Source organism: Arachis stenosperma, chromosome 1 (assembly GCF_014773155.1).
Source record: "Arachis stenosperma cultivar V10309 chromosome 1, arast.V10309.gnm1.PFL2, whole genome shotgun sequence".
Taxonomy (NCBI): Eukaryota; Viridiplantae; Streptophyta; class Magnoliopsida; order Fabales; family Fabaceae; genus Arachis; species Arachis stenosperma.
Window position 1 is genome coordinate 103,454,433 of NC_080377.1, and position 11,695 is coordinate 103,466,127.

At 37.5% G+C, this 11,695-nt stretch overlaps 1 protein-coding gene across 1 annotated transcript; it reads left to right on the forward strand.

The window, feature by feature from the left end:
- The first annotated feature begins 3,433 nt into the window (after positions 1 to 3,433).
- On the forward strand, positions 3,434 to 3,983 carry LOC130982949 (uncharacterized). The gene is made up of 3 exons (XM_057907102.1): positions 3,434 to 3,551; positions 3,656 to 3,739; positions 3,931 to 3,983. The coding sequence occupies exons 1-3, from the start codon at positions 3,434 to 3,436 to the stop codon at positions 3,981 to 3,983; spliced, it is 255 nt and encodes an 84-aa protein (XP_057763085.1).
- The last annotated feature ends 7,712 nt before the right edge of the window (positions 3,984 to 11,695 follow it).

The window sequence follows — 11,695 nt, forward strand, 5'->3', positions numbered from 1 at the left end:
TGGCATAATGTTTCCACAATCTCTAACTCCAGTAAATCTATCTCTTCCAGTGTGATGAACTTTTTGCACAAGCGACGAAAAAAAGGAACTTAGTCAAATCAACGGAATGGCCACATGATCAGGAAGGATGCTTTTAATTGGTATTGGTAGTAAATAGTGAAGCATAAAGTGAGCATCGTGGGTCTTATACCCAGAAAAATTTCTTTTTCCTAGATGTACACAGCGTGATATATTCGAAGCACTGCCATCAGGTAGCTTTGTTGTCTTCAAAACACCACAAAAAACTGACTTCTCTGCAGCAGTCATAGAAAAGCATGCCTTTGCCAACTTTGTTCTCTTGCCATTATTCACCTCCTTTGGTTGAAGATTTTTCCAGATACCCAAATCTTTTAAGTCATATTGAGCATTCAAATGGTCCTTTGTCTTGCCTGGGATATCCAAGAGAGTTCCAATTACACTGTCAAGTATATTCTTCTCTATGTACATGACATCTAAGTTGTGACGCAGTGGGTTCTTGTGCCAATAAGGCAATTCAAAAAAAATTGATCTTTTTTTCCAATTCCATGGAACACTATTTGATGTACTTTACTTCTTTCCAAAGACATTCTCAGCATTTTGTAGCATCTCAAAAATTTTGGGTCCTTCTATAACAGGTGGAGGGGGTCTTAATTCCTGCTTCCCATTAAAAGACCTTGTATTGGTTCTCCATGGATGATCCATGGGTAAAAAGACACGATAGTCCATATAAATTGTCTTTCGACTGTGTTTTAGTTGTAAGCTACTGGTATTTTTGTTGCAACAAGGGCAAGCCAACTTTCCCTTTGTACTCCACCCAGACAACATAGCATAAGTAGGAAAATCGTTGATTGTCCACAAAAGAGCTACCCGCATTTGAAAGGTCTCATTCTTTGACGCATCATAGGTTTCGACCCCTTTTCCCACAACAACTTCAAGTCTTCTATCAATGGTTGTAGATACTCATCAATGTTTTTACCAGGTGATTGTGACCAAGGAATAAGCAAAGAAAGCATACAATATTCGGGTTTCATGCACATCCACGGAGGCAAGTTGTATACCATCAGCATCACGGGCCACGTGCTCCATGAAATGTTCATGCTACGAAATGGGTTGAACCCATCACTTGACAAGCCTAGTCTAATATTACGAGATTCTTTTGCAAATTCTTCATCCTTTTCATCAAGATTCTTCCATGCCAAGCCATCAGCAGGATGCTTTAACGTCCCATCTTTTACGCGCTCCTCATCATGCCACCTCAGACTAGCTGCCGTCTTTGAGCACATAAATAATATCTGAAGTCTTGGAATTATAGGAAAGTATCTCAGAGTCTTTGCAGGAATTGGAAGACCTTTCTTGTCATGTTGGTTCTCGCTATTATCACTGGAATTTGTAGTATATCGAGAAGTTCCACATACACGACATTGTTTTTCATCCTTTAGTTCTTTTCTATACAGGAGGCAATCATTGGGACAAGCATCAATTTTTTTATAATCCAGACCTAAATCTCTTATCATAGACTTTGTCTTATGGAAAGATGAAGGTATGTTAATGTCAGGCATTGCCTCTTTCAATAGCTCAAGAAGTGAAGTGAAGGAGGCATTGCTCCAACCGTGCAAACACTTTAACAAGTACAGACGGATGGTAAAAGATAATGTAGAAAATTTCTTGCAACCCGGGTATAACTCTTGACTTGCCCCATCTATTAAATTGTAAAACTTTTTAGCCTCTTCATTTTGACCTACAGTAACACCCTCAGCATGAGATAAATCTCCAAATGCATCATTAAGTAGTCCTTCAATGTCATCGCGTGCACCTTCTTCATCATCCGTGTCATCGTCAACCGCCATCGGGATTGCCCATTCGCCATGATTCATCCATGTTCTATATCCCTTAACAAATCTGTCGGCTACTAAATGGTCGAATACCACATCTCTTCTATACCAATTAATGTTACAACACATCTTACAAGGACATTGAATTTGTCGTCCGTCCGGTTCTCCCTCAGAGTATGCAAAGTCTAAAAATCTAATAACACCATTGATATACTCTTCGCTATACCTCGGTAGATCCATCCAATCCTTTGGCATATCACAAAACCTAATCGATAATTATTAAATTTTTTAGGTGGAAAATTTATAAGGTTTCGCAAAGTGAAGATTAGAAGAATAGAGGAGGCAGGGTGTTATTCGCTACAAAGGGAATGGGCAATGAAAAGGACATTCAAAGCCTTGTAATTAGGTTGGAAAATAGTTCATAGTCTTAGAAGTAATTCTCTAGAAACCCATTGAGGTAAAACAAATAAAGAGAAACATAGAATTTATAGCACACATATAATAAGTTAAATTACAACTTCAAAACTAATAAATCAAAAGAATTAAAGTATGCATTGTACCTTGCCATGACACGATCAACGTTTTGACAAAATCTTCTTGGAAGACCTTAACCAAAAACTTTCGCCTTCAACCTTAACCACGAATAACTGTAACAATTACAGACAAAAAAAATTGTAATTGCCATATCCAACAAAAACTTCACGTACTCTTTGTCCTATCGTTTTTATAAAGATTCAATCACCTAAGATAGGGTTCTTAGTCAGTTTTCCATCCAGCTGTGAACAGATATGCCTACCATATTTAAATTTGAACCCAAATAGTATTATACATTGAATACTCTCATGTTAATATCTTTGTATAAAATAGCATTATAAATTGATACGATTATGTTAAGTATTCACTAAAATCAGCCACTAAAATTAATGATCAGTATAAAATATATGTTAAAATTTAAGTTTTAAATCTTAATTTAAAAAAGATAAAATTAAAAATAAATTATTTTTTTATATTTTTTAAAATGAAACGTACCTTTGTGGGTGTTGGGTGAAGAGAAATTCTTGCTCTTGTTATAACTCCAAATTATCCTAAGCCTCCAAGAACCGCGTGAAATAACTCTGAATTCTTTTGCTTAGAACATGTTATTAAATCTCCCTTTCCTAAAAAGAAACCACACAAATTTATTAATTAATTAAATAATATGGAAAAACTTGAACTCATAATCATGTAATTCTGGTATCACTAACATGAAATTCTGAAAGTAACTGATAGTGTTTGAGCTAAGAACAGAATTTGAACTCATGAGAAAGAATTCAAATATTTGACAGAAAGGAAAAGATTATGAAAAAGAAAGTATTAGAAAACTGTATTGGATATTCATTGTTATCTATCACACAAGTATATAGAAGAGCTATTTATATATACTCCTTAAGTTAACAAAAAATAACAAAAAGTAGTTTCTAATAATAGATAACTACTCTAACTATTATAACTAGCTCTGTTCACTCATACTTTAATTTCTTTACATTTTGGACATTGGTTCTAATTTAGTACTAGTTATTTTATATTGACATGCATGGAAAATAATGATAATACAGGTTCAGAATCTTATAGAGAGATGCTTGCTATTTCATATGAGTCAAGATCAGTGCATAAAGGCACTAGCTGAACATGCAGGAATTAAGCCACTTGTTACGCTTACAGGTCCATATTATATAAACCTTATTATTATTAATGAGTTTTAAATTTCATCACTATGTATTTATTTGCATGTTGTGAAATTAAGTCTATGTTACAAATTTGTGCAGTGTGGAAAGAACTGCAAAAGGAGAATAAGGAATTCTTTAGGGACTATTTTCAAGTTACTACTCCAACCAGAAAGCCATTCTTCAGTAAGAGATTTGATCTAATTAAATAATCTCCCATTATATAAATTAAAAAAAATGTATAGAGATTTATATATACAGCTATGGAGACTATAACTGAGGCTTCTTAATTCTTATCATTATTAATAGTGATATGAGAATTGGAAGATATATATAATGATCTGATGGTGATGAGTTGTCTAAATTTTATATTTCAGGCAGATATTGTAAAAGGGGACCAAGTTCAGCAAGAAGGAAAAACTGGAAGTAATAATGTATAATTAATAATCACCGGATAATTATAATTAATCCAAAAGGGTATGAAGGAATAGTGATTTATATAGCTGATGATGATGAATGGTAAAAATTATTCGGTGATTATAGAATTTAGTAAATATTGGTAAACCACACAATTCAGCTCACCTTTTTTCTTCGTCTTCTACTTCTTCTCTACTCCTTGTCTTCTTTCATTCTTTACATTCTTCACACCATTTCTGTTTCTGGCTAACCAAGAAACCGTTCAAACTGCAAGAACTCTGTTAGAAACAGGAAGCTGAAAATAGAAAAACGGAAGCCAACTTATTCATTGAGAAATCACAGAAACAAAAGCTTATTAACGCTGCATTTGGATTCAGTCTCAGAAACAAAAATACAGAGAAAATAGACAAGCTGTATATTAAATCACAGTTCATAAACCCTAAAATACCACACATCTTCATCAACAACAGCATGCATGTTATCAAATTACAGTTCACAAACCCGTATTTCAGAGATTAAAAGCCCCAAATTAAAACCCCTAAAATAGGAACCCTGGTGGACGAAATTGTGATCCATTGTCTTTGTACTTGTATGAAATTTGATAATTGGCTTTATTTGAATTCACAACTCCGTTCAACTAACCAACAAGTGTACTGGGTCGTCCAAGTAATAAACCTTACGTGAGTAAGGGTCGATCCCACAGAGATTGTTGGTATGAAGCAAGCTATGGTCACCTTGTAAATCTCAGTTAGGCAGATTAAATTTGTTTATGGTTTCGAAAATTAATAATAAATAAAAGAAATAATAAAAGGGATAGAATACTTATGCAGATTTATTGGTGGGAATTTCAGATAAGCGAATGGAGATACTGTATGGCTCAAGAATGCCTACTTTCCTATTGCTTCAACTCAATCCTTCTTACTCCTTTCCATAGCAAGCTATGTATAGGGGTTCACCGTTCGACGATGGCTACTTTGTATCCTCTCTGGAAAATGGTCCTCTGCGCTGTCACTCGCATGGCTAATCGTCTGGAGGCATCACACTGGCCGAAGGCTACATCCTATCCTCGCAGTGAAAACTATGCTCACGCGCTCTGTCACAGCACGGCTAATCACTGGTTGGTTCCCGCTCCTGCTGGAATAGAATCCCTTGATTCTTTTGCGTCTGTCACTAACCCCCAGCACTTGCAAGTCTGAAGCACGTCACAGTCATTCATTACCGGAATCCTACTCGGAATACCACAGACAAGGTTAGACTTTCCGGATTCCCAGGATCCTACTCGGAATACCACAGACAAGGTGAGACTTTCCGGATCCTCATGAATGCCGCCATCTATCATAGGTGAGAATGATGATGAGCGTCACATAATCATCACATTCATCATGTTCTTGGGTGCGAATGAATATCTTGGAATAAGAATAAGGGAGAATTGAGTGAAAAGTAATAGTAATTGTATTGAAACTTGAGGTACAGCAGAGCTCCACACCCTTAATCTATGGTGTGCAGAAACTCCACCGTTGAAAATACATAAGTAAAAGGTTCAGGCATGGCCGAATGGCCAGCCCCCATAACGTGATCACAAGATTCAAAATACAATCCAGGATGAGATTATGATAGTAAAAAGTTCTATTTATAATAAACTAGCTCCTAGGGTTTACATGAGTAAGTAATTGATGCATAAATCCACTTCCGGGGCCCACTTGGTGTATGCTTGGGCTGAGCTTGATCAATCCACGAGCTGAGGCTTCTCTTGGAGTTGAACTCCGAGTTATGACGTGTTTTGGGCGTTCAGCTCCGGATCATGACGTGTTTCTGGCGTTTAACTCCAGACAGCAGCATGTACTTGGCGTTCAACGCCAAGTTACGTCATCAATTTCCGAATAGAGTATAGACTATTATATATTGCTGGAAAGCTCTGGATGTCTACTTTCCAACGCGGTTGAGAGCGCGCCAATTGGAGTTCTGTAGCTCCAGAAAATCCATTTCGAGTGCAGGGAGGCAGATTCCAACAGCATCAGCAGTCCTTTTGTCAGCCTTTTTCAGAGTTTTGCTCAAGTCCCTCAATTTCAGCCAGAAATTACCTGAAATCACAGAAAAACACACAAACTCATAGTAAAGTCCAGAAATGTGAATTTAACATAAAAACTAATGAAAACATCCCTAAAAGTAGCTTGAACTTACTAAAAACTACCTAAAAACAATGCCAAAAAGCGTATAAATTATCCGCTCATCAAACCCTAAGCCACAGATCAATTTCAGAAGCAAATAGAAATCAATACATACCTATTCAATGATGTGAGCACAACGAAGACGATGATAAGAAGTACAGAGATGACGATGGTGAGAGCGTCGCAGCGACGATGGTGAGGGCTGCACAGCGATGATGGTGAGGGCGGCACAGCTTTGATCAGTGCAAGCGATGGCGAAGAGGAGTGACGACGGTCAATGTGGATACGTGCAGGTGAGCCGTGAGTGGGAGGCGACGACTCTCAATGGCGAGAGTGAGAGGGTTTTACGAGGAAGAAGGTGAGTGAGCTATTGAAGGTGACTGAGACTCAAGAAGTTTGCTAAGAGGCAAAGAAACTTTATCTATGTATAATTAGGATACGTAATATATCTGTATTTTGGGGAGGAAAAAATGCAAATAAATCTATATATCTTCTTAAGTTTTTTTAATTATGTATATATAATTAAGCACGTTTTATTTCAAAATAATTGCTAACTTGTATAAAGTGATGCATTAAAAATAGTTAAGTAATTCATTGTCAGATACACTAATTAAAGTGAAATTAGTTAAGTTTTAGAGTGTATGTAATTCATCCTATACATTTTTTCTTTTTAAAAAGTGAAATTCAATACTGTCAAAATGTTTAAATGTGCATTATATTGTTTTGATTAACATTTTATATTTTTTTAAAAGAATGTTGATAATCAACTTTTATATTAAAAAATCCAAGAAGTTGACTCTTATAATTTTTTAAAAGAAATCTTTAAGTGTTAAGGTCATCACTCATCAGTTTGCTTTCAGGAAAAAAAGGAAAAAAATTACTAAGTGTTAAGTTTTTAGCTCTAGAGACATTAGGCATCACTTTTAAAACGCACCCAAAACTTAACAAATAGGCTATCCTTTAAAAGCGTCTCCTTTGATACGAAAAGAGAACCTATAGATATCAACCTACGGCTACACTTTATAAGTGATATCTTTAATACCTAAGGCTACGCTTTTTAAATGATGCCGCATTTGTGTATCCTTTTCTTTTATAAAAAGGCAACACGGGAAAAAGCGTGGCCTATTCATTTTCAAATGTAGCCTAAAAAAAGTGTGGCTGAATGGGTATTTTTCTTGTAGTGTGAGATCCATGAATGGGCTCTCTTGTTTGCTCCATCCTTTTCTTAGTGATGGGCTTATCCTCTTCAATGAGAATGTCTCCTTCTATGATAACTCCAACTGAGTAGCATAGATGGCAAATAAGATGAGGGAAAGCTAGCCTTGCGATGGTGGAGGACTTTTCGGCTATTTTGTAGAACTCAAGAGAGATGACTTCATGAACTTCTACTTCCTCTCCAATCATGATGCTATGGATCATGATGGCCCGATCCACAGTAACTTCGGATCGGTTGCTAGTGGGGATGATGGAGCGTTGGATGAATTCCAACCATCCTCTAGCCACAGGCTTTAGGTCCAGTCTTCTTAATTGAACTGGCTTGCTTTTTGAGTCTCTGTTCCATTGAGCTCCTTCCACACATATGTCCATAAGGACTTGGTCCAACCTTTGATCAAAGTTGACCCTTCTAGTGTAGGGGCGTACATCTTCTTGCATCATAGGCAAGTTGAATGCCAACCTCACATTTTCTGGACTGAAATCTAAGTATTTCCCCGAAACCATTGCAAGATAATTCTTTGGATTCGGGTTCATACTTTGATCATGGTTCCTAGTGATCCATGCATTGGCATAGAACTCTTGAACCATTAAGATTTCGACTTGTTGAATTGGGTTGGTAAGAACTTCCCAACCTTTTCTTTGAATCTCATGTCGGATCTCCGGATACTCATTTTTCCTGAGCTTGAAAGGGACCTCAGGGATCACCTTCTTCTTGGCCACAACTTCATAGAAGTGGTCTTGATGGGCTTTAGAGATGAATCTTTCCATCTCCCATGACTCAGAGGTGGAAGCTTTTGTCTTTCTTTTCCCTTTTCTAGAGGTTTTTCCGGCCTTAGGTGCCATAAGTGGTTATGGAAAAACAAAAAAAGCTATGCTTTTGCCACACCAAACTTAGAGTATTGCTCGCCCTCAAGCAAAAGAAGAAAGAAGAAGAAGAAGAAGAAGAGGATATGGAAGAAAGGGAGAGGTGTGTGTTTTCGGCTATTTAGGGTGGGTTTGGGTGGGAAAGAGATTTTGAATTTTGAAGGTAGGTAGGGTTTATGGGGAAGAGTGGATGGATGAGAGTGGTGAAAGGGTAATTGGGAAGAGAGATTGTGTTGATTGGTGAAGGGTGTCTGGGGAAGAGTGTTATTAGATTATGTGAACAAGAAAAAACGTAAGTTGAGGTAGGTGGGGATCCTGTGGGGTCCACAGATCCTGAGGTGTTCCTGTGGGGTCCATAGATCCTGAGGTGTCAAGGATTTATCATCCCTGCACCAATTAGGCGTGTAAACACCCTCTGCATACAATCCTGGCGTTTAACGCCAGATTGATGCTTGTTTCTGGCGTTAAACGCCAGCTCTATGCTTGTTTTGGGCGTTCAACGCCAGTCTGCAGCATGTTTCTGGCGTTGAACGCCAGTTCTATGCTTGCTTCTGGCGTTTAACTCCAGCTTTCCTCAAGGTGCAATCTTGGTGTTTAAATGCCAGATTGTTGCATATTTCTGGCATTCAACGCCAGATCCATGCTCTGTTCTAGCGTTGAACGCCAGCCAGATGCTCCTTACTGGCGTTTAAACGCCAGTAAGCCCTTCCTCTAGGGTGTGCTGTTTCTTCTGCTGCTTTTGATTCTATTTTTAATTTTAGTATTTGTTTTGTGACTTCACATGATCATGAACCTAATAAAACATAAAAGAACAATAAAAAATAAAAATAGAATTAGATAAATAAAATTTTTTTTGCCTCCCAATAAGCGCTTCTTTAATGTCACTAGCTTGACAAAAGGTTCTCATGGAGCCTCACAGGTGATCAAGTCAATGTTGTGGACTCCCAACACCAAATTTAGAGTTTGAATGTGGGGGTTTAACACCAAACTCTAGTTGTGGCCTCTGATGAGCGGATAATTTGTACGCTTTTTGGCATAGTTTTTACATAGTTTTTAATAAGTTTAAGCTACTTTTAGGGATGTTTTCCTTAGTTTTTATGTTAAATTCACATTTCTGGACTTTACTATGAGTTTGTGTGTTTTTCTGTGATTTCAGGTAAATTCTGACTGAAATTGAGGGATTTGAGCAAAACTCTGAAGAAGGCTGACAAAAGGACTGCTGATGCTGTTGGATTCTGACCTCCCTGCACTCGAAATGGATTTTCTGGAGCTACAGAACTCCAAATGGCGCGCTCTCAACGGCGTTGGAAAGTAGACATCCAGGGCTTTCCAGCAATATATAATAGTCCATGCTTTATTCGAAGAATGACGACGTAACTTGGCGTTAAACGCCAAGTTCATGCTGCTGTCTGGAGTTAAACGCCAGAAAAACGTCATGATCCGGAGTTGAACGCCCAAACACGTCATAACTCAAGTTCAACGCCAAGAAATGCCTCAGCTCGTGGATTGATCAAGCTCAGCCCAAGCACACACCAAGTGGCCCCGGAAGTGGATTTATGCATCAATTACTTACTCATGTAAACCCTAGTAGCTAGTCTAGTATATATAGGACACTTATCTATTGTATTAGACATCTTTGGTCTCAGTTTTGTTTTATTCTTCATCTTAGGAGATCATTGATCACGGTTTAGGGGGCTGGCCATTCGGCCATGCCTGAACCTCTTTCACTTATGTATTTTCAACGGTGGAGTTTCTGCACACCATAGATTAAGGGTGTGGAGCTCTGCTGTACCTCAAGTATTAATGAAGTTCTACTTTCTTTTATTCAAATCTCTCTTATTCTTATTCCAAGATATTCATTCGTACCCAAGAACATGATGAATGTGATGAGTTAGATAACCCTCATTATCATTCTCACTTATGAACGCGCGTGATTGACAACCACTTACGTTCTACATGCAACACAAGCTTGAATGTGTATCTCTTAGATTCCCCAACAGAATCTTCGTGGTATAAGTTAGATGGATGGCGGCATTTATGAGGATCCGGAAAGTCCAACCTTGTCTGTGGTGTTCCGAGTAGGATCCTGGGAATCCGGAAAGTCTACCTTGTCTGTGGTGTCCGAGTAGGATTCCGGTAATGAATGACTGTGACGTGCTTCAAACTTGTAACCTGCTGGGCGTAGTGACAACGCAAAAGAATCAATGGATTCTATTCCAGTAGGGGAGGGAACCAACCGGTGATTGGCCGTACTGTGACAGAGTGCGTGAGCATTAGCTTTCACTGCGAGGATGGGATGTAGCCATCAACCATGGGTGATGCCTCCAGACTGGTTAGCTGTGCGAGTGACAGCCGCATAGGATATTTCCCCGAGAGGATTGAAAGTAGCCACAATTGATGGTGAACCCCTATACAAAGCTTGCCATGGAAAGGAGTAAGAAAGATTGAGTAGAAGGAATAGGAGAGCAAGCGTCCGTGAGCTCTACAGCACCTCCATTCCGCTTAACTGAAATTCCTATGCACCAATGAATCTACATAAGTATTCTATCCCTTTTATTATTTCTTATTTTATTATTAATTTTCGAAACCCATAAATCAATATTTAATCTGCCTAACTGAGATTTACAAGGTGACCATAGCTTGCTTCATACCAACAATCTCTGTGGATTCGACCCTTACTCACGTAAGGTATTACTTGGACGACCCAGTACACTTGCTGGTTAGTTGAACGGAGTTGTGAATTCAACCAGTGCCATAATTAGAACATTGATCACAAATGATACAAGAATTTTGATCACAATTTCGTCCACCAAGTTTTTGGCGCCGTTGCCGGGGATTGTTCGAGTATGGACAACTGACGGTTCATCTTGTTGCTCAGATTAGGTAATTTTCTTTTCAAAATCTTTTTCAAAAATTTTTCTTTTATTTTTCGTTTTTCCAAAAATTATTTTCGAAAATAATTAATAAAAAAAAATTTAGAAAATCATAAAAATTAAAAATATTTTGTGTTCTTGTTTGAGTCTTGAGTTAATTTTTAAGTTTGGTGTCAATTGCATGTTTTAAAAAAAAATTTTTTTTCTTGCATTTTTCGAAAATCCATGCATTCATAGTGTTCTTCATGATCTTCAAGTTGTTCTTGACATGTCTTCTTGTTTGATCTTGATGATTTCTTGTTTTGTGTTGTTTGTTGTTTTTCATGTGCATTTTTGCATTCATATTTTCCATGCATTAAAGATTTCTAAGTTTGGTGTCTTGCATATTTTCTTTGCATCAAAAATTTTTCAAAATTATGTTCTTGATGTTCATCATGATCTTCAAAGTGTTCTTGGTGTTCATCTTGACATTCATAGCATTCTTGCATGCATTCATTGTTTCGATCTAAAAATTTCATGCATTGAGCATTTTTGTTGTTTTTCTCTCTCATAATTAAAAATTCAAAAATCAAAAAAAAATTATCTTTTCCTTATTTCCCTCTAAT